The sequence below is a fragment of the Cydia amplana genome, chromosome 22 (assembly GCF_948474715.1).
Source record: "Cydia amplana chromosome 22, ilCydAmpl1.1, whole genome shotgun sequence".
NCBI classification, from domain to species: domain Eukaryota; kingdom Metazoa; phylum Arthropoda; class Insecta; order Lepidoptera; family Tortricidae; genus Cydia; species Cydia amplana.
Window position 1 is genome coordinate 9163986 of NC_086090.1, and position 25092 is coordinate 9189077.

Sequence of the window (25092 nt, forward strand, 5' to 3'; positions counted from 1 at the left end):
GTTTTCGCGCACGAGTCCATACTTGAAGTCGCGCAAGATGTATGGAGTCGCGCGCGAGAACGCAACTCATGCTAGACCGGTAGAAATGTTTGTGCGTCTGTGACACTAGACATACATGTGACATTTTCTCTTAGATAGAGTCTAATTTTCTGTTCGGAACACACATGAGGCGTGTGCGCCCGAATAAGTAATAAGTATATGTGTAGGTAAGTTTATCAATATATTAATCCAGCGGTTCTCAATCTTTTTTTTTGACGGAACCCTTTTGGAAAGCGAAATATTTGATGGAACCCTACAATACGGTGGCGGCATAGTAAAATTTTTCGAGGCGACTAAAGCATAGTGTTCTAAATTCTTGCGGAACCCCTGCAGGGGTGTCGCGGAACTCTAGGGTTCCGCGGAACACACTTAGAGTATGGCTGTTATTAGGTAATCTATACATAGTTAGTTTTGGTTAAAACTTCATTTATTTTAAGACACTTAACTTAATCTTTCTGGTTCTCATTGGTTGACTGGTAGAGAATGCCAATGAATGAATATAATTAAGTCCGCCATTTGTATCTTCATGTATTGTGCAATAAAGGTTAAATAAATAAATAATAATTGGTTGAAAACCCATTTGTATATATGGCTGGAGTTGTCACCGTAAAATTGTAAACACTCGTCAGTTTATAATCTCGCTAGTTAAATTACAGACTGACGGTAGGGAGATTATAAACTAACCTAACCTAACCTACGTTAGATTGTAAACTAACGGGTTCCCAATCTTACGGTGTCATACATAAGTATATCAATATTTTGTGATAACACAACTAATACTACCTACTAGCTTGGTTAAACCTTGTTAACAAATTAGTACGAGCCTCTAGGGGATACTAGGGTAACTCGATCGCAAGTCGATTGGCTTTAGGTATAACGTATAACAGCTGTAGCTCACAGGCACTGGCAGATTCTGGCAGATGCGGCATAGTACGGAATCGTTTTTAGGATTCCGTACCCAAAGGGTAAAAACGGGACCCTATTACTAAGACTCCGCTGTCCGTCTGACTGTTCGGCTCTCGGTCACCAGGCTGTAACTCATGAACCGTGATAGCTAGGCAGTTGAAAGTTTCACTTGATACTTCTGTTGCGGCTATAACAACAAATACTAAAATCAGAATAAAATAAATATTTAAGTGGGGCTCCCATACAGCAAACATGCTTTTTTTCTTCGTTTTTTGTGTAATGGTACGGAACCCATCTTGCGCGAGTCCAACTCGCACTTGGCCGGTTTTTGAGTATATGCGCACGACATGTTTATGTTGGCGACCGATCATCAAACCCGCCAGATCATGAAACGCCGCCACTTCATGATATGCCCAAGATTACACTATTACGAAATACTATTACGAAGTTCGTGCAACTAATTCAGTTCGTGCTGCGTCTAATGACTAAGTCAGTGTATTTTCCAATATCCTGGACATTGGAAAAAAAACTAAAGATGAGTAAAACTAAAGATGAGTAAAACTAAAGATGAGTACATGCACGTTTAAGTTATTCAGATTTTACTTTATTAAATACTTAAGTTTCAGAAGCGCTGGTGGCCTAGCGGTAAGAGCGTGCAACTTGCAATCGAGGTCGCGGGTTCAAACCCCGGCTCGTACCAATGAGTTTTTCGGAACTTATGTACGAAATATCATTTGATATTTACAAGTCGCTTTTCGGTGAGGAAACGGCATTTTTGACACGACTCACTTGGGGAGTCATATCGGACGCCCTTATTACCGTAAGGCCTGAGATACACTTGTAAGATTTACTTACGTAAGTAGGGACAAAGCTATTTGTTAGAATGAGATAACGATATTCATCTCTCATTCTGTAGTATAGCTGTGTCCCTATTTACGTATGTAAAACTTACAAGTGTATCTTGGGCGTTACACTGCCAACGCTTTCATACGTTTAAAACTACCACGACCAGGAGTGTCTCACTCCGCGATTTTGTCGCTTTGCTCTAGGTAGCTAAAAGTACATCCGTTCGGCCCCACTTTTGGGGAAAGCCATAAGCCGCGCATGGCGCTGTCGCTACCTAGCGGCCATATTGTGCTGATCGTAACATTCGTAACAGACGCGTTTTGTTAGAGAGTGAGTCTTCTGTACTTAGTACTACCTATTATTTAATCTGTGCCACGACTAGATACGTTAGCTACTTACCTAAATAAATAATGAGGTTCCTGTGGGAGAATCTTGTTAACAAATTATTACGAACTAGACCTCTGGAGAATTAAGGTTCCGTCACACAGGCGAGTTTTCCGGGCGGGACGTGAGTGGGGCGCGCCGCTTTTACATATAAAACGCTCACGCCCCGCCCGGAAAACCCGCATGTGTGACGGAACCTTTAAGGTCCACAACTTAAGGTTCAGACGCTTCATAGTTGTCATCTAGTTCTGACATAAAAATAGATTATTGAAAGTATATCTAACTCGAACAACAGGCCGATTCGAACGTACAGTGACATCAGAATGATATTTGAATCGTAATCGTAGGTAATCACGGTTCATATCCCGGTCGATTTAAGTTTGGTGAAACTAACCGTGAATCGAAACTGTTATTTGAATCGTGTTATTTAGGTATCGCGATTCGCCCGCGCCAGTTCATGTACGGACTAGCAAGTGCACGATCACTGAATGATATCAGTTAAGATGTCATTCTAATATCAGTTTACGTTCGAATTGGCCTACAAGTGGGTACTAAGGACATATGCCAATGCCATACAGGCAGACTAAGTTAGCTTGTTAACAGGACTAGGGAGTCCCTTGAGAATGCTAGGGAAATTCGATCAGGTACCGATTAAGCGTAGTGCCGTGAGATTAAGCCTAGTATGCCTAGATAGATTACGGAAAGGCCTGAGTTCGTACGTGTACTGTCAGCTTAAATAACGTATCAGACTAATAAATAATAAAACTGTAAGCGTCGAAAGTATCTGACCATTATTTGATAGATTAACAAAAACCGGCCAAGTAAGAGTCGGACTCGCGTTCCAGGGTTCCGTACATTAAGTCCGACTCACGCTTGACTGCACATTTCTAATAGGTTCTCCTGTCATCTATAGGTGAGGAACTATTTTGTGTATTTATTTCAAAATTTTAGACCCAGTAGTTTCGGAGATAACCTAATATCCTCTTATAACATAATCTGTAGCAAATAGAGTTGATTTTGCGTTGTTTGAAAATTGAACGAACCAAAGCAAAAGCAACCCTGTTCAATTGGAGAACATGGTTTAAATTACATCGAACTGAATAGGTACTATAGGTACGACCTTGGGCCTTAGGAGGATAATATGTTACTCTTCGGAGGCCGCAAAAATATGTGACACGCTCTTATTTCCACAAATAAGATCGAGTCACATATTTCTGCGGCCTTCGTTGTGTAACATATTATTGAAGGTGACTGTACCTACATATAGCCTCCTGAGACTCAAAAGCATTTGTTTTGTTTTTAAATTTGGAACCCTTAGCTACTCAATGAAAGTTCAAAATATTTTTTGGAATATATACAAAAGATTGTACCTACGCAGTGTCTTAGGAGAATAATTCGCCTCGTAGTTACATGTACATGTTTATTATTTAATTAACAAAATACATAACCCTCCAAACCGGCTTAACTCGCAAACTTGCCCGAAACATTCAAGTGAAATTTCTAAAACTCCTTAACAAAGTTACAACTACCCTCACCTCAGGGTAACATGCTTAGCCAAGTTGAAGGTCCAGTGACGTGGAAACGGACGTGTGACGTTGGTGAGATGGGGAAAGGTAAATTGGGAATGTATTTTTCATTCTCATGCTCTGAAAGAGGGTCATTGTTGTTAGGTGTGCAGAAAGTGATACGTTTCTGCACTAGAGCATTTTACGTTCCAAGTACGATTTTTTTAAATGTTTTTTACGATAAGCAATTGAAAGGGCTAAGTACACGAATTTGTTATACAATTTCCATTCTGATATTTAACTCCCCATTCCATAAATAACGATAGTTTTGCCTAAATTGTTAATTGAAAGTACCCTCAAGGGCCTCACGGAATGTACCTACTATAAAAAGTTATACTTAGTCATGTTTCTCAAAAAAACTCATGCATTTTACTTTCCTCGTATTCGAAATGAAAAGTAGAGTGTTTACCTCGGGTAAAAGGCATCATTTCAGCCTCGAACTATTGGCGCTCTCACTGCGTTCGAGCACCAAACTACCTCGGCAGAAATGTGTGCCTTTCACCCCCTTGTAAAAAAAAATAGTAGATTGGTAACTCTACTATTTTTAGTTTCGAAGCTACGTTGTTTTGAGACTTTTGAGTTAGGTACAGTCAGCAGCAGAAGTTGCTAATCGGGCGAGGTGTGTTGTCAAAAGTAGAAGGTGCCACGTCCATTATAGAGGTGTTTACCGAAAAATGGGGTGAGTAGGTGCAAAACTGACATTCAAACCTCGGTAACATTTTATTTTTACATATGCAAACTGAATGGTGTTTATAATAAGTGTTCCGGATGTTTGTATTTTAGTTTTTATTTTATTTTGGGTAGTTCCATTGCATAACTTTGACGATAAACAGGAAAACCCACCTCACCCCGTAGTCCCTCGTATTTGGGGTGAGTTGGGTTTTCATACAAAGGTGATTTTGGAAGATTGTTGGATCGATTTTTTTTTTATTATGAGTATTACTATAGCTCCATTTTAAATTGGAATACATTATTTTTGTAGCGGTAGCCTTAAAATGCCATCTCACCCCCCTTTCATCCCTTCTCTCCCCATTCATAACCCAACACTCCCCGCGAACCCCATTTTACGGTACTATATTTATATTTTACTTGCACTTATTTTGTTCTTGTAGAAACTTATAACGGTTATGATAGCCGCATGCACGTTTCCTCACGATTTTTTGCTTCGCCTAAAAGGGTGTGGTAAATTTGAAGAAGCTATAAAAATTAAACTTTTTCTTTCATCTTTGCAAACATACAAAACCAAGTCATTTCACAAAACCATTTCAGCGTTATTGCTTTACAAAGAAGAGCGTAACTTTCTTCAACAAAAGATGGCGCTTACGTCGCTTCAATTATATGTATTTACTAAAAAAGAGCGTAATGTCTTCGTCAAAAGATGGCGCTTAAGTCGTCTTCAATAATGCCCCTAATATTCAGGGGTTAATAACCCGTGGTCTAACTCAGATTTATAGTTCTAATAACTGTGGGATATGACGCGTTGTGCGTGTGAGTTATTGGTAGCGGGTTCGGGTTCGGTTGAGGATAAAATGTTGCGGTTTATTTGGCGACAGGTTTTATATTATTTATAATTGAGTATTACATACTCTTAATGGCCTTGACATACTTTCCGGAAATATCGTATAGTTAGGTATAATAAACTTTATTGAGTTTATCTTTGTTGTTGATTCGGCTACATGGTTTTGTTTTTGCATAAATATTTAATTCTGCTACATAATACAGATGCAAGTAGTGAATAATTGTTTTCCATCGTATTTTTTCGGAAACGTTTGTATTGTCATGCTACGTCAGTCAAAACAGTACTTGTTGTACCGAGAAAGATGAAAATTCAGTACTAGCGGTTGTAGATTTGACAAGATGGTTTAGTTTTATCATATAAATAAACTTCACTAAAAATATATGATGTTCAGACGACAGATATTTTTGCCATTCTGACAGTACGGCATGACAACTACGCTGCCGTTGTGTCATACCTATATATCTAACTAGCGACTCGCCCCACGGGTAAACCTTAACAAATTTAAACCTTCCTCAAGAATCACTATTGACAAGTTCAAACCGCATCTATAAAAATCCGTTCAGTAGTTTTTGAGTTTATCGCGAACATACAGACACACAGTCAGGCGCGGCGGGGGAGTTTGTTTTATAATGTGTAATGAATCAATACCGACGCTTAACTCGAGGTGTCATGTTTCTAGTTTTTTTCTAGGGCCAGACCATAAAATAAATAAAAATAAAAATAACAGTCACTATTCGCGTGATTATTGGATTAGATAAGTAACAGGTAAAATGTATGCTGGCACCATCTGTAATGGCTCCTCTACACGATGGGCCAGCGCCGGCCACTCCAAGGGACGCAGCCATGCGGTAGAATGATATAGCAATATCACTTGCTCCCTCAAACGCATAAATGCGTCCCTTGGAGTGGCCGGCGTTGGCCCATCGTGTAGAGGAGCCATAAAATGCCTCCACTGGCCGACCCCGTTACCTCGCTCCTCCCCCTGCGCCGCCTTCACCCCCTCATATTCAACGATCGACGCCATCACAGATTAGTCTGCGCCCAGCGCCGTTTCTAGGTGGACCTGCGTTTCTACGCTCCGTTGGCTTATTACGGACAATTTAGGTGAGATTTTGTGTTTAATTGTTTATTTTATGTTGATAACGTGTTTTTTATTGTATTTAAATGATTTTTGCATAGAACATTCCTTTATAATGGAATATATTGATGATTGTATTCATAAGCAAGCACTCGCTCGCTGGCGTTTATATATATGTTCGTTGTGATATTTAAGATATTATGTAAGTATGTAGGTAGGTACCATGCAGTATTTTATTTAGTTGGCATTTTAACAAAAGATATGTATGTATGTATTAAAACATCATTATGTATTTACATATGATATGTTAGGTGTGTTTGTGTGCGTGTGAGTGTGCCTGTTGTAATTGCATCTAGGCTAACGAAGTTTAAGTTATGTATTTATTAAATATGCTACGAATTTCCGGCGACTATTCGATTATCGGCCTTTTTACAAATATTATTACAAGCTTTTTTTAACTTGCCATGTTAGTACCTATATGTTTGTACTTTTCGATTTCCGATTGAGCTGAAATTATGCATACGTCAATCGGATGACAATGCAACATTACGATGATATGGAGCTAATCTGATGACGGAGACAGAAGCTGGCCTTGGGAACTCTGTGATAAAATTACGCATACTCATTGTTTTTGGGTGGTCAGAATTGTCTCGACGAGTATTAGTTGCCCGTGGGAATAAAAGTATAGTCAGCGATAAAATCTTGTACTAAAAAAAATTTTTTGCCAAAAACTTATTTTATAATGTTATACAGTAAGTATTTCTTTATTTTCTTCAGGTTAAAACAAGACCAAAATGAAAAAAGTTCAACTTAATCATATGGAACAAATGGTAAAAGACGCGCATTTGATTGATTTGCGAATAAAAATGAAGATGGCAGAACAAATATATAAGTACACACAAATGCCTATCAAACTAACCGTGGCCCCTACTGCTACTCTTCTCGATATACATGAAAACATTTTTAATAAACTCAATGATCGAATAGAAACCATGAAAACCGGGGAATTTATACATCTTCAGCAATTTAACCTGCAGAAGCAAATGTTACTCAAACAAGATCGAAACAAATTTTCATACATGGACATCAGAGAATTCCTAATAGAACATTACTTTGAGAAACAAGATATCCCGACGAAGGAAAATCTCATTGTCGATCTGGAACTCAAAACTATATTTTGTCATGACGAAACTCTAAATTATTCTCTCAAAAATCACGGATTTATTTGGAGAAACCTACCAGGAACGAAAAATAGCATACTTACTGAGCATCCGAAAAGAGTCGCTGATAGAAATAGATATTTCAAAAAGTTAAGACAATATAGATCAGAAAACAAATACATAGTTTATATAGAAGAATTTTATAACAATATTTACCACAACCATGGGAACATCCCCAAGAAACAAGTACGCAAATGGTGCATTGCAGCAATTACAGAAAACTCTTTAATTAAAGCTGCGACATATATCTATCCATCAGCGCCCGGAGTCGATTTGTACGTTTGGTTTAAAGATGAATTGATACCGCTGTTGCCGAAAAACTCAGTCGTGGTAGTTGAAGAAAAGATGAATAAAGAAGTGGACGATTATCAATTTCCTGACGCACTTAACAGTAAGGATGAGATAAAAGATTGGTTAAACGTAAATAAAGTTCCCTTTGCAGAAAACATGCGTAAAGCTGAATTAATGACACTCGTAGATAAATTCACGAAAGAAAGAGAAGTTATTTTGGAAGAGATTATAAAGTCGCACGGACACGAAGTGTTGCGTAAACAAAAAGGCTTCCCAAATTTAAGTGTCATTACACCTTTAATAAAACATATGCAAGATCAAGGATCAAGAGCAAATTCAAAAGGCGAAGTAGGTAGATTAATAGATGCCTTAAAAGGTTGCACTGTAGAACAACGGAAAAAGATGTTTGATACTTTTAAAATAGAGGAAGAAAGAATTCTCCGCGAAGATCTTTTACTAGAAGAAATAATTGATAAATTAATATCTATGACTTCCAAGGAGGGTTTAGAGAAAAACCAGTGTTTGGATAGTTACGAACGAGACCTAGACTATTATGTAGTCGAGAAAAAGACCATAAATTATAACACATCGGGTTACAGATGTGTAGTTTCATATACGAATACAATGTAAGAAACGATTTTGTGAGTATCTTCATTTGGATGCCTTAATATATGGTTTAATTTATATGCTTACTGTAGTTTAATTTAAATTATTGCATATAATTATAGAAAAGTATCGAAAGAGAATAAAGTAATATACTTATGGCGTTCATAAACGGCTGCTAACTTAATTAGTTGATGATCGTCGTTTGTCCCTATCTGTCGTTATGCCATAGAGAGGGACAAACGACGATCACCAGCTGATTAACTAAGCAGACGTTTATGAATAACGCCGTTAGGCTATTACAATGAATTGCTTTGCAAATCCTTATCCTTACTGGGCTATTAGTCTAGTGATAGTTGTAAATAGTTAGCTTTCCTCTTAAAAATTGCCTGCCACAAGCGAACAAGACAAAACCCTTAAAACCCGTAACAAACCAAATAAATAAACAAATGATCCCGATCTCCCTAATTAAGCAAAACCTTTGTTGCTCCCATCGAAACACAAGAACTGAAACCTGTGTTCCGCCGAGCATCGCAGATACGCCATCGCCAATACCTTGGGTTAATTAAAACTTACTTCCTAAGCCGACTTACCCATGCCTAAGGGATAACATCTTATAACAAACACAAGCCAAACAAAACCTTTTCACGATAACAATAAAGTTCCAAATCCATCGCGACGACAAAAGAACTTCGACGGTAATTTTCAATTGTAACTGCGACGTTCTAAAGCTAAAACTGGTGGACGAATTTAATCACCGAAGTAAAGTAAGTTCACTTACACGTGTAATAAGGCTCTTATTTGAATGGCACGCGAAAAGCAGACGGCATTACTCGATTAAAGAATCCTAATCGAAGCCTGTAGAATTCGGTGCATTTTGCAAATCAACTCAAATTCAACTTAGTCGCGTTGGATTTAAAGTCCAAATTCGCCTGTGAATCTTTATGGAATTTTTAAAAATGGGACTTGCATTTTATGTATGCTTAGCGCTTGGATAACGGATTTTTCGAGAATATTCGCGAATTATGTCGTTATGAGATAGCAGTTCCAATAAGAGTTAAGTCAACTGAAAAATTGTTTTCCCATTTAAATTTGGTATGTAGTCGTGGAATTTAAATTGATCCTTAAATTTAATTTAAGTAGGGGCTTGTTCTGTGAATAGAGGCTCTTGTAGGATCATTTCAATAAGATGAAATTGAAATTAGATGCCTAAATCTTTATTTTACCTTTGTCAGGCGAAATATATGAAATTACCTTCTTAGAAAAGATGCCAAGGCAATAATTTATCTGAATTGAATATTTCCAATAAAGGCTTCACACAGGCGCGTTTTCCGAGCGCGGCATTTTATATGTGACGTTATCTATGAAAAGAGACCTTATTGTCGATGGCGCTTAAGCCATTATTTCATTTTTCATAGATGCCCCATATGTAAAAGCGGCGCGCCCCGCTCACGCCCCGCCCGGAAAACGCGCCCGTGTGACGAAGCATACTCAGTTCGCATACTCACAAACAGTGTGACGCTGCGCGCAGACGCCTACCCACACTACCCTACTACCCTGAGTGTAAGTGTAAGAAGGCCTGAGTGGACGCCCGAAGCGGAGCGTTCGGCGGGGCGTGAAGCGTGCATGTTAAACAAATGCAAGCATATAGGAGTGGCCTTAGTACACGCTGCTCAAATCACTTGTGAGCCCGACGCCACGCTGCACGCCCCGCCGAACGCTCCGCTTCGAGCGTCCACTCAGGCCTTAAGGGCCTTAGTGTAAGGCCTGAGTGGACGCTCGAAGCGGAGCGTTCGGCGGGGCGTGCAGCGTGGCGTCGAGGTCAGGAGTGATTTGAGCAGCGTGCACTAAGGCCGCTCCTATACGCTTGCATTTGTTTAACATGCACGCCGCACGGCCCGCCCCGCTGCACGCCCAACTCGAGCGTCCACTCAGGCCTTACACGTACACTAGAAACAGCGAAGCTATTCATTCAAAGCAATATAAAGTTGTGCCGTAAGAGCAAGTTATTAGCATTAGTAAGTGTTCCAGGAAATAGTTCCTGAGCTATACATACTTAGTTATAACCTGCACACATTTCTCTGAAACGCTCATATCCTTAGCTTCCTGAGGCTGTCTTGCTATGAAGAAAGTTATACATTTGTTATGCATAGTTACACGTGTAATGGAATAGCCGAGACTCCGCCCTTTAAGGTAAAACTATATATGTACGAGTAATATGCACATATGTAGGCCTAAGTATATTTCAAAAACATAAAAAAAGGAAATTGATTTTAAGTACCTAAGTACCTACATAGTTCAATGTACTTACTTACCTCATGTATTTATTTTTGCCAAAACTATTAGCCACTAGGGATTTATTTATGGTAGGTACGTGGGCCAAGAAAGTGGTCTACCAGTTTTGACAAAGGTTTCTGCGAGATCTAACGATCGCTAAGGTTGACTTTTCTAACGGAGTTAAAGTAAATCGACCTTGTTGTCTCATGACGTTCAAACGAACCTCAACCGTAGGGCGGTAGACCACTTTCTTGGCCCACTGTACAATCGCTAACAGATATATCAGAGCAGCCAACAACGGTGAACATAACCTCTGTTATCAAGAGATTAAAGTGCATTTTCAGATAATTTTGACCACCATGGCCGCTCCGATAGATCTGATGGCGATGGCGACTGTACTAAGCAATGTCATCAGTGTTATCACTGAGAAATACCTATCGATATTTTTAATTTTTAACAAGCAGAAACGTCTGCGATCGAAGCTTAGAATAAATTTAAAAGAAGAAAAATTACTGTTTTGGGTGATACTCACGGCCTCTGGATCGATACTCCAGCGCTCTGCCATCTGAGCCACCAAGACCTCATCGATAGCCAGCAAAGCACCCAAGACAGTATTTTGTCCACTTTTAAACCTATCGATATTTTCTACAAAGGCCTATGCTTTTAGAATACTTTGAATTTTCAATGCTTTATTTAATGACCCATTCTGTACCCAGCTGTGGGACGTATATGTGACGTTATCTATGAAAAGGGACCCTATTGTCGATGGCGCTTAAGCCTTTATTAAAGATGCTCCGATATAAATACAATGCCGCGCGACGCTGTGCGACGTAAGCGCCATCGACAATAAGGTCCCTTTTCATAGATAATGCCCCATATAGGCTCAAATTATTATTTGTATCACCGTTTTAAAACTCTCGGGTCTTTCGAGCCCAGCCAATTATAAGGCGTGCGTGGGGATATAGATCCAACACGTAGAGGCCATTTGGAGAAATTTGATGTCATTTATTATTACTATTATATTTAATGAAATAAGTTTTGAATTATATATTATTATTATACCTACTGTGAATTCATTGCATCAATTATTTTCCCCCAAGTACACATATTTCCCACGTTTGATTTTACTAAACAACCTGCTTTAAAAACGACTTATGACTTCTTTAATTTCAAATCAAACCCAACTTTATCTCACTACAATAAAGTTGATTTTACCTTGCATTTTAATAATACCTTACGTTGAAACTGCAAGTTAGTGTAGACTATAATTTTAAGATACCATTGTGCCTTAGAAGGTTGCCCGATTAAAGTTAGATAGATTAAGACCATTTTTAGTGATTAAGTCTAAGACCTTAGGGTTTAATGTGGGTTATCGGAACGCTCATTTTGAAATTAGAACACTATGGTCTGTCAGAAAATGCCCTAAACTTTATGTCTTCTTACCTTAGCAATAGAACACAAACAGTTGTTGTAAACAAAACCCAGTCTAGCGGAGCTGTAGTCCAATTAGGAGTGCCGCAAGGTTCTATTTTGGGTCCATTCCTGTTTTTGGTTTATATAAATGATTTGCCATGTATAGTAGAAAATCTTTGTGAAATAGTTCTTTTTGCTGATGACACATCATTACTTTTTAAGGTTGATCGGAAATCTACCGATTATAGTGTAATTAACAGCACACTCGTTAATGTACTTAACTGGTTTACTATGAACAATTTGCTTCTTAATGCTAAGAAAACCAAATGTATTAGATTTTCTTTGCCGAATGTTAAACCAGTCGATACTAAAATACTTTTGAATAATGAATGCTTAGAGATGGTAGATAAAGCTCTGTTTCTTGGTTTAACATTGGACAAAAATCTACAATGGAGTCCTCATATCGGAACACTAGCTAACAAATTAAGTTCGGCCGCTTACGCCGTGAGGAGAATTAGACAACTGACTAAGGTTGAAACAGCTCGCCTTGTTTATTATAGTTATTTTCATAGTGTAATGTCATATGGTATTCTGGTTTGGGGCAAAGCAGCTGACATACAGACTATATTTGTCTTACAAAAGAGAGCCATTCGTTCTATATATAACTTAAGAGCGCGTGAATCATTAAGAGAACTTTTCAAAGAAATTAATATTTTAACTGTAGCTTCCCAATACATATATGATAGTATTATTTATGTTATTAAGAATCTAGACTCCTTCACTAAGAATTCTGATGTCCATAACTTTAACACTAGAAATAGAAATAAGCTTGCTATCAGAAAGTTTCGTGTCCGTAAAGTACAAAAGTCATTCGTTGGGCAATGCATTCATTTTTATAACAAGTTACCTGAGAATGCTTTAAGATTACCCTTTCCAGCTCTTAAGAATTACTTAAAAAAGTCATTGATGTTAAAAGCTTATTACAGAGTCGAGGACTACTTGACAGACAAACATGCATGGTCCAAACCAGAAACTAACTAATAAAAAGTAGTAGCAATTAAAAACATTGTATTATGTATAGAGTTATAGGTGACACAGCTCAGGTAAGCAGGAAAGCACATCAAATATTATATGTTGGTAATTAATAATAATCAATCAGATTTATATAATATGTTTTCCCATTTCTTTTAATAACTTTATTTTCTTTTCCTTTTGTAAGAATTTGATATGTTTTCTGAAAGAGCTACGATTTTGTATGATTCCATGTACATATGTATATTTTCTAAATCAAATTTCTATTACACCTTATGTGTATAATTGCATGAATTCTATAGTAATTTAAATTGTATTTTTTCCCTTATTTTCTCGTAATGCATGTTAATTATTATAAGATGTAATTATTTTTGAAAAGATGTGTCCCGCCGAGTTTGTTGCCGGTCCCATATTGGGATACCCTCCTCCAATTGAGGGGGGATTTAAATCTTCTCGGGGCAGAGGTGTAGGGTTGGAGCCGGTCTACCTAGCTTTATTTGACGTTCATAAGCGCATTGTAATTATGCCTACTTGAATAAACTATCTTTTATCTTATCTTTATCTTTATGCCGTAAATAGCCATGAAGAATTTTCATTTAAAATAATATTGCAAAAGTACGATTTTCCAAGAACGTTTTGAAACATGACAAAGTAAAATATGATTGAGAAAGCAAATTGTGCCATGTCTTGATTGGATTTAGAATATTTCATTTAAGAAAATACAGGTACAGTCGAGTTTATAAATATGTATATACACTTCATCACCTTAACTTAGTCCATTTCAATAAAGTGAAAAATGTGTAGATACGTATTTATGAACCCGACTGTACCATTACGATCCTGTTATCGCTTCGAGTTTTTTAATTTTTATATAAAATCGTTGTAAAAAAATTGCGAACAATTTTTTTAATCCACCACACCACAGTACAGTTTTTATTTTAAACATATTTATACTCGTCTCTCATACATACTAAATGGAAGCGAGCAAGTTGTCGTTTCAGAGGGCCTACCGAGAACATCGAAGTTCGCTAATTTCGTACTCTTTTACTTCAATAAAGTAGTAATTAGATTGACAGAGATAGTTGCTCGAAATTTACGAACTTCGATTTTCGCGGTTAAAGCCCAGCTATTAAATTAACGCAAGAACTGTTTCAACGAAAGATACGCTACGACGACCACTTACCACCAGCCGAACCGTACGCATTTGCCACTATCACGCTTTAATTTAAACCCTTTATTATCTCGCACACTATACTTAATACTTAAGGTTGAAGGCCATCCTACTCACGGCTCGCTCCCTTAAAGATAAGCCCCGCATTTGTAATATCAACCTTATTTAATTAATGTTAGGGTTCATTTTGCAATGGCGAGGTATGAGATTAATTCAAAGATGATTGCTTCACATAGTAACCATAATTATTGGAAGGAACACCTGGTTTCTCTATGGTATCTATATATTTTCGAGATAGGCTCGAGCAGAGATGCGATTTATTTGAAATACTTCTATTTAAAATGCAAATACAAAATGCAAAATACCTATTTTGTATTTTGCATTTAAATGCCTTTTAGTAAAAAACATTTTGTATTTTATTTGAAATACTTTTCGAGATGTATTTTGCATTTTTAATATTCATTTCAAAATGCAAAATACTTTGTGATTAAGTTTAGCCAACATTTCCAGTCAAACACAATGAAAAGAACGAATGACGCTTGTATTGCCGAATTTGACCGATAGAGGCGTCTGCTAGCCATGCGCGCCCTTTTTTTTTCTTTGGTCAGAGTGCGCGCCTTATAGCCGTTTAGACTCGCGGCTCGGCTCGCGGCGCGTCTCGTGGCTCGCCTCGACACACTCGCATTCGGCTTGTCATTCGGTTATAAACCTTATGCCGTGCCGTTAGTGTTTAAATTATATTAGCTCGACGAGCTTGCGAGCCACGAGAGTCTAAACCGGCTATTATGTCTGACTAGTGTCAATGTGAAACGAAAATGACGAACATTATCTATTCTATGGCTATTCTCATGATAAATACCTAAAATAAATAAAAATATCTGAGATTTGGTCAAAAGGTATTTTATTTTGAAAAAGTATTTTGAAAATACCTATTTTGCATTTAGCATTTGAAATACAAAACGCAAAACTATTTGGTATTTTGCATTTGAAATAGTAAATCTGAAAAGTATTTTGCATTTTGTATTTAAATGCTTTTTTAAAACCATTTTGTACATCTCTGGGCTCGAGACACCTCCCAACAGGCCTTTGTTGGATGGTGTTATGTAGCATCCATTAAGCAGGGTCTCGTTTATTGTCAATGATATAAAGGTATGTTTTGACAAGCGAAGATCGCTGCGCTACGCTGAGCGAGGATAGGTACTTAAATGAAGTGATACTAGTGGTACTATTGGTTCTTAAAAAAAACACAATCCCTCGCTACTCGCTATGAATCCTCGCACATCTCTGGTGGAAACGCTCCCTAAGTACGTGATGTGCGCGTGTGTGAAAAAAAAACAACATAGTTATTGTTTAAATATATTTAATGATTTGTATAATTGAGTTTTTTGCATATTTTCAAACAGTTTTAACAGATTATCGGAAAGAACTATATATTTCTGCTCCGCTGTTCTACTGTATTCATCTAACTTTGAATCTGTCTCCCATTCTTTCGGCAATCCTTCATTTTTTACCATAGTCATCAGTTTATCTATCACATGCTCTATTTCCAAGTCTTCTCTATAGATATCTCTTTCTTTATCTAGCAGTATGTTACCTAAATTGTTCCAATATTGAAGCGGACAATTTTGGACGATTATATTTGCTGTGTTAGTTATAGAGTGCTGGTGACTCTTCATTGTGGTTTTTATTACTGGTATTGTCTGAGAATTGTTCATCTCATGCACAAGAAAGCCCCAAAAAGGATCAAAAAAGTTGTTGTTTAAATTGCACTTCTTTTTCCTTATTGTAATATGGCCCCTTGCTCTAAAACTGAGTTCTGCTGACGTCAGTTTCTCGGCACGATTTTTTTTAATTGTCTTTACAAGATTATACAATTCTGCTCGGTGCATTTTAGGATCATGAGGGACTTCGTTAGCACTCAACCAGTTTATAATGTCCTCCTTCGATAGGTCACTAACAACTTTATCTTCGTCGTTACTTAAAACGTTTTCTTGGAAAATTATTACGCTTTCCTCTGACAGTTGGGGTAAAATTTTCTCTTCTACCCAATTCGTCATATACTCCTGGCTATTTCCGCAACAGTAGATATAACCCAAGTGACCAAACTTTTGCGACGCTGCTATAATAAACCGAGTTTTTGATTCCACGTTGTCTTCTTTGAAACTAAATTTACCATGGTTTGGGATCAGGTTTACCTTGCCTATGTACACTATGTTTTTCTTTTGTTCCCTATACATCATCTTTGTGTATAAAAACTTCTGTCTCTCCATGACTGTTTCTGGTTTTTCGACTATGATGGAAGCCTTTGTTCCTGGTAGCTGTACTAGAGTGAAAAACTTCTTATAACCTTCGTAGTCTTGACTATATTTTATCCCTGTTGGTATTTCTAGGAGTTGCGTATAGTTTTTTAACAGTAGTTTCCGTATGTTGTTATACTCAAAATTGTGGCTTTGTATCATTTGTTTCTGCTCTCTTAACCAATCTTCAAACTTGATGGACTTATTTTCTAGAGAATTTACAGCCGTTAAAGTTTCTTCGGGTACTCCAGTAAGCTTCTGGCACTTGATTAAGGGAGGAGTCTTATCTTTCCCAGTTTGTCTATTATTAGGTAGTTCACATTGTTTGCTTACATTACTGGCTATGTCCATTTTTTTCTGTATATCCTCTTTTTTAAAATCAGATAAATGCTTTTCAAAAAGTTCCAACGTCATTTCGGCTGCCATTTTTTCATCCAACTGAAACAAATAAACATGACATGATCAAATTGATCAATAATAGAAAATTAAAATGTTATTTTAAAAACCGGCCAAGTGCGAGTCGGACTCGCGTTCCAAGGGTAGCTACGTCACGCTACGTTAAGTCCGACTCATGCTTGACAGCATATTTCTAATAGGTTTTCCTGTCATCTATAGGTAGGTAAATAACTATTTTATGTAGGTATTTAAAAAAAAATTAAAAAGCCCAGCCCCAGCGTAAAGGCCCAAACTATAAACATATGCTCCCCACTAGTTTTGTTCGAATACAGCCTTAATATTGACCAAAAGTTGAAAATATGAAAAAAATATTTGTTATAAGTAGTTCCCAATCGATAATGCAAAAATATTAAAAAAAAAGTATAAGCAATTAACTAGGTACCTAATATCTGGGAGACATAAAAACTTAAAAAATGCGCGTTTTCCCGGAGATAAGACCTGACTAGATCGATGTTTCGCCCCCGAAGACCCCCATATAGTAAATTTCATCGAAATCGTTAGAGCCGTTTCCGAGATCCTCCGAAATATTTAAATAAATAAATAAGTACCTAAACAAGAATTGCTCGTTTAAAGGTACCTAATATTCGATAGATGTATTTAAATATAGGTAAATGTAAATTTCATTCGTAAGCGTGACGTGACGTACGCGTTTCCGTTAATTGTCGTTTTGTATGGGATTTCGAGTTTCCAAAACGCTTGCCGCGCTGTCCTAATTGTTCTAAATCCCACACAAAACATAAGGCTACGAATTAAATCTTGCTTACAGCATGGCAAAAAAGAGTAGAAATTAAAAAGTGACTGTAGTGTCGTCCCGGTTTCTTATACCAGGCGTGTCTCACTCCGCGATTTCGTCGCTTTGCTACAGGTAGCTAAAAGTACATCCGTTCGGCCCCAATTTTGTGGAAAGCCATAAGCCGCGCGTGGCGCTGTCGCCACCTAGCGGCCATATCTGTGCTGATCGTAACAGACGCGTTTTGTTAGAGAGTGAGTCTTCTGTACTTAGTACTATTATTTATTCTGTGCTTATACTATAAATTGGTTTGAAAGGGACGACACTACAATGTTGCCACTTTTTAATTTCTACTCTTTTTTGCCAAGCAGTTACATAACTGTCAACCTCTTCAACAATGCATGACATTCCTTGCCTGACTTAAAAAAACGGCGATTCTTTACTAAACAGCTAACTATAAATCTTCGAATAATACCTACTAATAATGGAAGAATCCCGTTCATTATTATACAATAAATTGTGTACACATCATTTCCATAAATTTAACATCCAAGCAGCAAAATGGGGTCTACGTTTGTACGGAGAAGCGTTCGTCAACTATCCTCTTAAGATAACACCATTTAAAACAACAAAACAGCTAAATTAAAGAAAATCACACACTTTACTCACCAATAACCGCCGATAACTCCAACGGTACTACTAGCCCGTACGTACGCTGCGCGCGACTAATCCAAAATGGCCGACGCGACGTTGCCGCTGCCGAGTGCCGACGCCCGGTGCAAGCTGACCTCCCCCCGCCGGCGCGGCGGCCGCTCGCGCATCGGTTCTGGTGGCTGCTCGACGAATTAGGGTGCGCCGATTTTAACTGTGACTCATGATTTTTATTTTTATTAAGAAACACTTTATTGGACAATATAAGTATACCTGTAGGTAGTAGATAAATAGGTATGGTGATATTTTTAACAATTTTCGGTAATATAAATTAGTAGTAGTTGCGTGGTGTTAATTACAGTTCTTGTAATGATTCAATAGGTATAATATATCCAATTATCCATATATGTGTGTATTTTAGTTAATCGTAAAAATGTAGTTATTTATATGAAGAGCTTATGTATACCAAGTGATGTTAATAATTTGTACTGTGGCATACTTAGTTATTATCGGTTTGCATAACTGAGTTGAAGACCAGAAAGAAGTAGGTACTCGTTTTTTTGTTATAAATGTATAGGGGCGGTTTGAAAAATGCAAATATTTTTTATATTAGAGCATTTGAATTAGAACGATGGGTTAACGTAGAAGTTAAGGTGTCCATTGATAATGGTTATAAATGACAACGTATGATATAAACGTTTTAATTTGTAAAATAATACTTAGACCTAAAATGTTTTCAGTTTTTTTTTTGTTAGGTAGTTACAGAAAATTAGTTTGATATTTGGTTTTTACTAGATACATTAATTATACTTGTCTAAATGCCAGGCTAATATAAAATGATTACTCATATTTACTGAGTTCACTAAAAATAATATACATATAATAATATACAACCTAATCGATGCACCTTAATTCGTCGCGCTTACAATAGCCGCATCAGCTGCGCGCTACGTTGCCAACTTGAACGCGCGCGATTATTATTATCATCTTTTCCCTCTTTTACGTATGGAATAACAATTCATGACGACGCGGCGCTCGCTCGCTCAGTTGCGCGGCGAATGCCGATCGTTTCGGACGTTGAACGAGTGACGTTTTCCCATCGACGCGTTAGCTGTACAAAATGGAGGCGGAACCGAGTTCCTCGACTGAACCGCCAAGTGATATGAATTTTGAATTTCGAAATAACGCGAGTAACATCGAATCGGCCCGATTCCTCCAACGCATATTGAACAAATCCAGGGAAGAGAATATGTTGCCTAAACCCTTGACTGACTCTATGGAACGCACGTATTTCTACACCGGCCTCGATAAAAGAATTATACCTGCCCTCAAATACACGGATACACAAATCACAGAAGTGAGGGACATTGAAAGATCTGCAGTACATGAGCGATTGGTTGCTTTCTATTTGAACTCATCCCGTCTTCTCAATACTCCGAGTCCAGGAACTACACCCACAACGAAGAATCTATTCGCAGCTCTGTATGGAACGATTCCTAAATACGTTGATATTCGTACGTTTCGCAAATACTTGGTCAAGTTTGAATATGTTTGGTTAAGGATAGCCAAAGGATACATTGTCATGGAGAGACCTAGCGTCACATTTGAAAGATACTATTACCTGAAGGACATAATGCAATATCGTGAAGAGAACAGAGAAATTTTCTACGTCGATGAAATAGTTTTGACCACCAGTTGTAATCTCTATCCATTTAAAAAATACAGCAGTCTGTTGAAAACAGCCGCAAAAGCAAATGTAGACTTATCACAAAGCGTTTTATTAAAACACATATACGCTGTCTCGAAGACTGGAGTCTATGCTATGAAGACTCTGGATGATTTCACCTCATCTAACTTTGCCAGTTGGATAATAGATGATTTACTACCACTGTTGCCAGAGAAAAGTGTTGTTGTACTACAAAAATACGATCACCATGACGACGTTATTAAGAAGCCTACGTTATACAGTGTAAAAGAAGACATGATAGAATGGCTTGAAAGGAATAACGTACCTTTTGAAGAAAATATGTCAAAATGTGAACTGATGTCTCTAATAGACACCTACACTTCTGAAATTGACGAATTCAGTGTAATTGAAAACTCACTTAAGTTAAAAGGCCATCAGTTGCTCCGTCTGCCTGTCAGTATTGAAGACATGACTCCGGCTAAACACCTCTTCGAGTTAATAAAACTGAATGCCCACAAAGTACGAGTAAACATTAATTTAATAATGGAAAGTGTCCCTCAGCCTACGTTAGAAAAGTATGACAAAAATATAGCTGATGTAGAGAGAGATACAATGCAGATAGATATGAAGATGGACGAGGTCTTTGATAGTGTTGTAAAAGGCTTTCAGACCCTACGATTTAAGGATGAAGATTCCGAAGTGCCGCTCAGTGATAGTGATTGAACAATACAATAGTTATTTGTACAACAAGAGATCAAAGTTTGATATTTCTTCGAGTGCTTATTTTGAGTCCCGTGCAAGCGAAAGATTCTATAATAGATTCACGAGCGTAGCGAGTGAATCTAATTTAGAATCTTGAGCGTAGTAAGGGACTCAAAAGCGCACGAGATGTAAATAACTTTGATCTCGTGTAGTACATAACATTTTTCACCTCAGCAGTGAGAACATATTAGAGAATCCGAAAAATGTATTCCTTCTTCATCACTTACCTCTATTCACTCATGTTTTCTTAAGATATACCAACAATTAAATTTTCACCTCAGCAGCTCGAACAAGGGTACTTTGCTACTTAAAAACAGTGAGCAAAATCGAATTTTGCTCACTGAGTGAGCAAAATCGCAATTTGCTCATTTTGTCTCACTCAGTGAGCAAAATGCGATTTTGCTCACTGTTTTTAAGTAGCAAAGTACCCTTGTTCGAGCTGCTGAGGTGAAAAAACCTTTTTTTATGTTTACATACATGCCTTCTTGATAATTAAGTGTCACTGTTTAGAACCACGCGATTGAAAAAAGGACATTGTCTTTAAAATTTTATTTTCAATTTTGTATATAACCCATACTGTTCATAAAAAGATTCCAATGAGTGAAACATTATTTTTACGTTTTAGTAGTAATGATAATTGTTAGAAATACATTCGTGTATATTTAACATACCTGTGGTTTTACTTAATTACTTAATCAACCTTTATTCCTTACTCGCTGTTAATTTTTGATATTTATTGCTGCGACATATTTGAGGACGCATTTGTTAATTTCATACAAATACTAATTTAAATAACAAAACTTCCGTGAGACAGACATATTAAATCTGCGCCGGTCAAGGCTCGGAACCGGTTTTTTCTTCATACAAAAATTACCGGTATTAAGTATTTCGTTCTTTTTCGTTCTTTGGTTTATTATTTCATTTTTAATGGGACAATTAGTGTTACCTAAATACATGATTCATGCCGACGTAAAGTGCATAAAATAATTAAAAATACTGGGCTATTTTGGGTTTTACAAAAAAATCGGTACCGAGCCCTGGCGCCGGTCCGTCACCGTAAACGCAAGCTCCTGATGACACTTCTCGGTACGAAGTGAAACATGTCGAGCGTTTTTCGACTTAAAATACTTACGTGAGTGACCCGTTTTTAATATATTAACCTGTCGAATCCCACGATATGACGTCACCATAAGCGTTCTGGCTCATATATGAGCCGTGGGAGCTGACAAATTAAATAAATACTAATTTAATACATAAACTTCATAAATTAGTGCGAAAATATGCGCTAAGTCTGCGTATGTCAATATTATTATTTTCTATTGTAATAACTGTAATAAGTAATGGTTTCTGAAATAGACACTTTCAGGTTTTACGTAACATTTTGCTATCTATCTAATACCTTTAAACGAGCAATTCTTGTTTATTTATATATACCTATATTTCGGGGATCTCGGAAGCGGCTCTAACAATTTCGATGAAATTTGCTATATGGGGGTTTTCGGCGGCGAAAAATCGATCTAGCTAGGTCAGGTAAACGCGCATTTTCGAGTTTTTATATGTTTTCCGAGCGAAGCTCGGTCACCCAGATATTGATAATAATAATTAAGGACACTTATTTACGTAGGAACCTACCTACCTTATTATAAATTCAATAAGTATTAATAATTATGACAGATTGGTTGCGGAAAAAATTGCACCGTGGTTGCACTGAAATTCATCGCTCTTACATTAGTCAAACCGGCTGCGTGCTACGTTGCCAGACCGAACGCGCACGTATTCTCAACATCGCGACAACGCCCCTCGGTCCCGTCCCGCGCCCCGCAGTTTCCCGGTGAACGCCGAACCATTCGGACGTTAAACGCGCGACGGCTCGTATAAGATGCGTTACTAACACAAAATGGCGGCACAACCGTGTTCATCAAAAGCCCTGTCCAGTGTTATTAATCAAGAATTCCTAAATAGATCCACCAACATCGAATCGGCCCGCTTCCTCAAACGAATACTGCAAAAATCGGAAGAAGAGGGCAAAGTAAGTTGTAAAACTTTCGTCAGCGATCTTGACCGCGCTCATTTTTATACTGGACTTGACAGGAGAATATTCTTTACACAATATACCAATTTAAAAGCAACCGATATTAAGGATATCGAGCGATCGTTGATACAAGAGCGCCTCATTGCTTTCTATATGAGCGCGTCCCGTCTACCCCCAAGACCAGATACTACTCCTACTACAAAGAATCTATTCGCAGCTTTGTATGGGAAGATACCTCACTACATAGACATTCGAATGTTTCGCAAATGCTTGGCCAACCTTGGATATGTATGGCTAAGAATATTCAAAGGAAACATTGTCATGGAAAGACCGAGCGTCACCTTTGAGAGGTATTATTATCTGAAAGACATAGTGCGATATCGCGAAGAAAACAGAGAAATCTTCTACGTTGCCGAAACAGTTTCGACCGGCCTTTGTAACTACTACAGTTTTAAAGAATATGACAAATTGATGAAAACAGCAGTAAAAGCGAGCATAGAGATAATCCAAAAAGCCTTGATCAAAAATGTCTACGCTGTATCGAAATCTGGAGTTTACGCTTTGAAGACTATTGATAATTTCACGACATGTAACTTTGCGAATTGGGTGATACATGAACTAATCCCAGTCATGCCTGAGAAAAGCGTTGTAATAATACAAAACTATGAACATCATGACGATGTTATGAAGAAACCAACGTTATTCAGTATAAAATCAGACATAATAGCGTGGCTTGAACGGAATGATGTGCCTTATAGTGAAGAAATGTCAAAATGTGAGCTCGTAGACCTAATAGATACCTACACTTCTGAGTTCGACGAAATCAGTAAAATTGAAAACTCACTGAAGTTGAAAGGTCACGTATTACTTAGACTTCCTAAATGTATTGAAGAAATGACTCCCACAAAACATTTCTACGAGTTAGTAAAAATTAATGCTCGTAAAGTGAACGACAATGATCAAGTACTGGAGACAATAGCGGAAAGTGTACCTCAGGAAACTTTTGAGAAATTCGACACTCATGTAGCAGATGCAGAAAAAGATACCTTAAAAGCAGATATCAGGATGGATGAGGTTTTTGATACTGTTGTGGCTGCATTCCAGAAAGTACGTTTGAAAGATGCAGAAGATTCAGAAGTACAACTTAGTGATAGTGACTAATAAATTCAAAGAGGCTTGAAGAACAATTTCGTCTAAAATTACAAGTGATTAGATGTTTTTGTTTGTAGAATTGTATTTGTGTTGTATTTTGTTTGTAAATAAAAATGCCAATGTAATGCTGATTTTTTTTTTGTGTGTAGAAATTTACATGAAAATCAAAAATGTCATTGTCGTTTTAATGTTTCTACAAAAATTTTAAATTTTATTGAAAATACTTTTGTTCTTGAATGATTTTCAGTAGGTAAATCTTGGTAATTTTAATTTGAATATTTGAGTAACAGACCCTAAAAGGTTCCCTGTGTTGTTTTAGCATAATATATTCATAACTCATATAATTAAGTTTAGTTCTGTTTAATTTTCTTTGACCTTTCCGCCGGTTACAAGTATTTCATACTTTAATGTTTATTTAAAGGTCTTTAAACGTTATTTGAGTGTTCTAAACTGTAAAGTTTCTTACAGTACTTAAGTAATTAATTAAAGATATGTTCTCATATGAATAGGTTGCTGAAACACATTTATTATTACAGAAAACCACGATAGTATATTACGATACAAGTGCGAAAAATAGAAAATATAAATGAGCGGCTATAAATTAAAACACGGCCGAAGCGAGTGTTTTAAATCGACATCGTTTTACAGTACCTACATATGATATGGCCCTTTAAATTTTCGACATTGGCGTAATGTGCTAATGCGGTAAAGTAGCACGTGTACTGTAAATGTTTTAAACACACTCTTCTCAAAGGATAATGTGTAAAAAATAATATAGTCGAAATGACAAATGTTTACAATGAAGGGAACTTTTAAATAAATCGGGATTATATCTCTTAAGCCGAAAGCTATGTATTTAATGTAACCGATTTATCGTAAAATGATATTCAATGTAATTGATAAGAATATTGGACGCAGGTTTTGATAAACAGACTGCTCATTTCGATGTGAGAAAGGAGATATATTATTGCTTCTCGTGAG

General features: G+C 37.2%; 2 protein-coding genes and 1 long non-coding RNA gene across 3 annotated transcripts in view; 1 reads left to right on the forward strand and 2 right to left on the reverse strand.

Annotated features, from left to right (window-relative positions):
- LOC134658333 (uncharacterized) overlaps nucleotides 1-25092 on the reverse strand; it is a 514400-nt gene that overhangs the window by 476070 nt on the left and 13238 nt on the right. The gene's annotated exons all lie outside the window — the stretch shown is intronic.
- LOC134658421 (uncharacterized) lies at nucleotides 15680-18521 on the reverse strand. Its single transcript, XM_063514104.1, has 2 exons — nucleotides 18497-18521; nucleotides 15680-17079 (listed from the first exon to the last, which is right to left on the reverse strand). The coding sequence occupies exon 2, from the start codon at nucleotides 17065-17067 to the stop codon at nucleotides 15688-15690; it is 1380 nt and encodes a 459-aa protein (XP_063370174.1). The 5' UTR covers nucleotides 17068-17079; nucleotides 18497-18521; the 3' UTR covers nucleotides 15680-15687.
- LOC134658550 (uncharacterized) lies at nucleotides 22739-24130 on the forward strand. The gene has a single exon (XM_063514235.1). The coding sequence runs from the start codon at nucleotides 22825-22827 to the stop codon at nucleotides 24118-24120; it is 1296 nt and encodes a 431-aa protein (XP_063370305.1). The 5' UTR covers nucleotides 22739-22824; the 3' UTR covers nucleotides 24121-24130.

Coding starts and splice junctions, on each gene's coding strand:
- LOC134658421 (XM_063514104.1), bottom strand. CDS start 17,067: ATGGCAGCCGAAATGACGTTGGAACTTTTTGAAAAGCATTTATCTGAT.
- LOC134658550 (XM_063514235.1), top strand. CDS start 22,825: ATGGCGGCACAACCGTGTTCATCAAAAGCCCTGTCCAGTGTTATTAAT.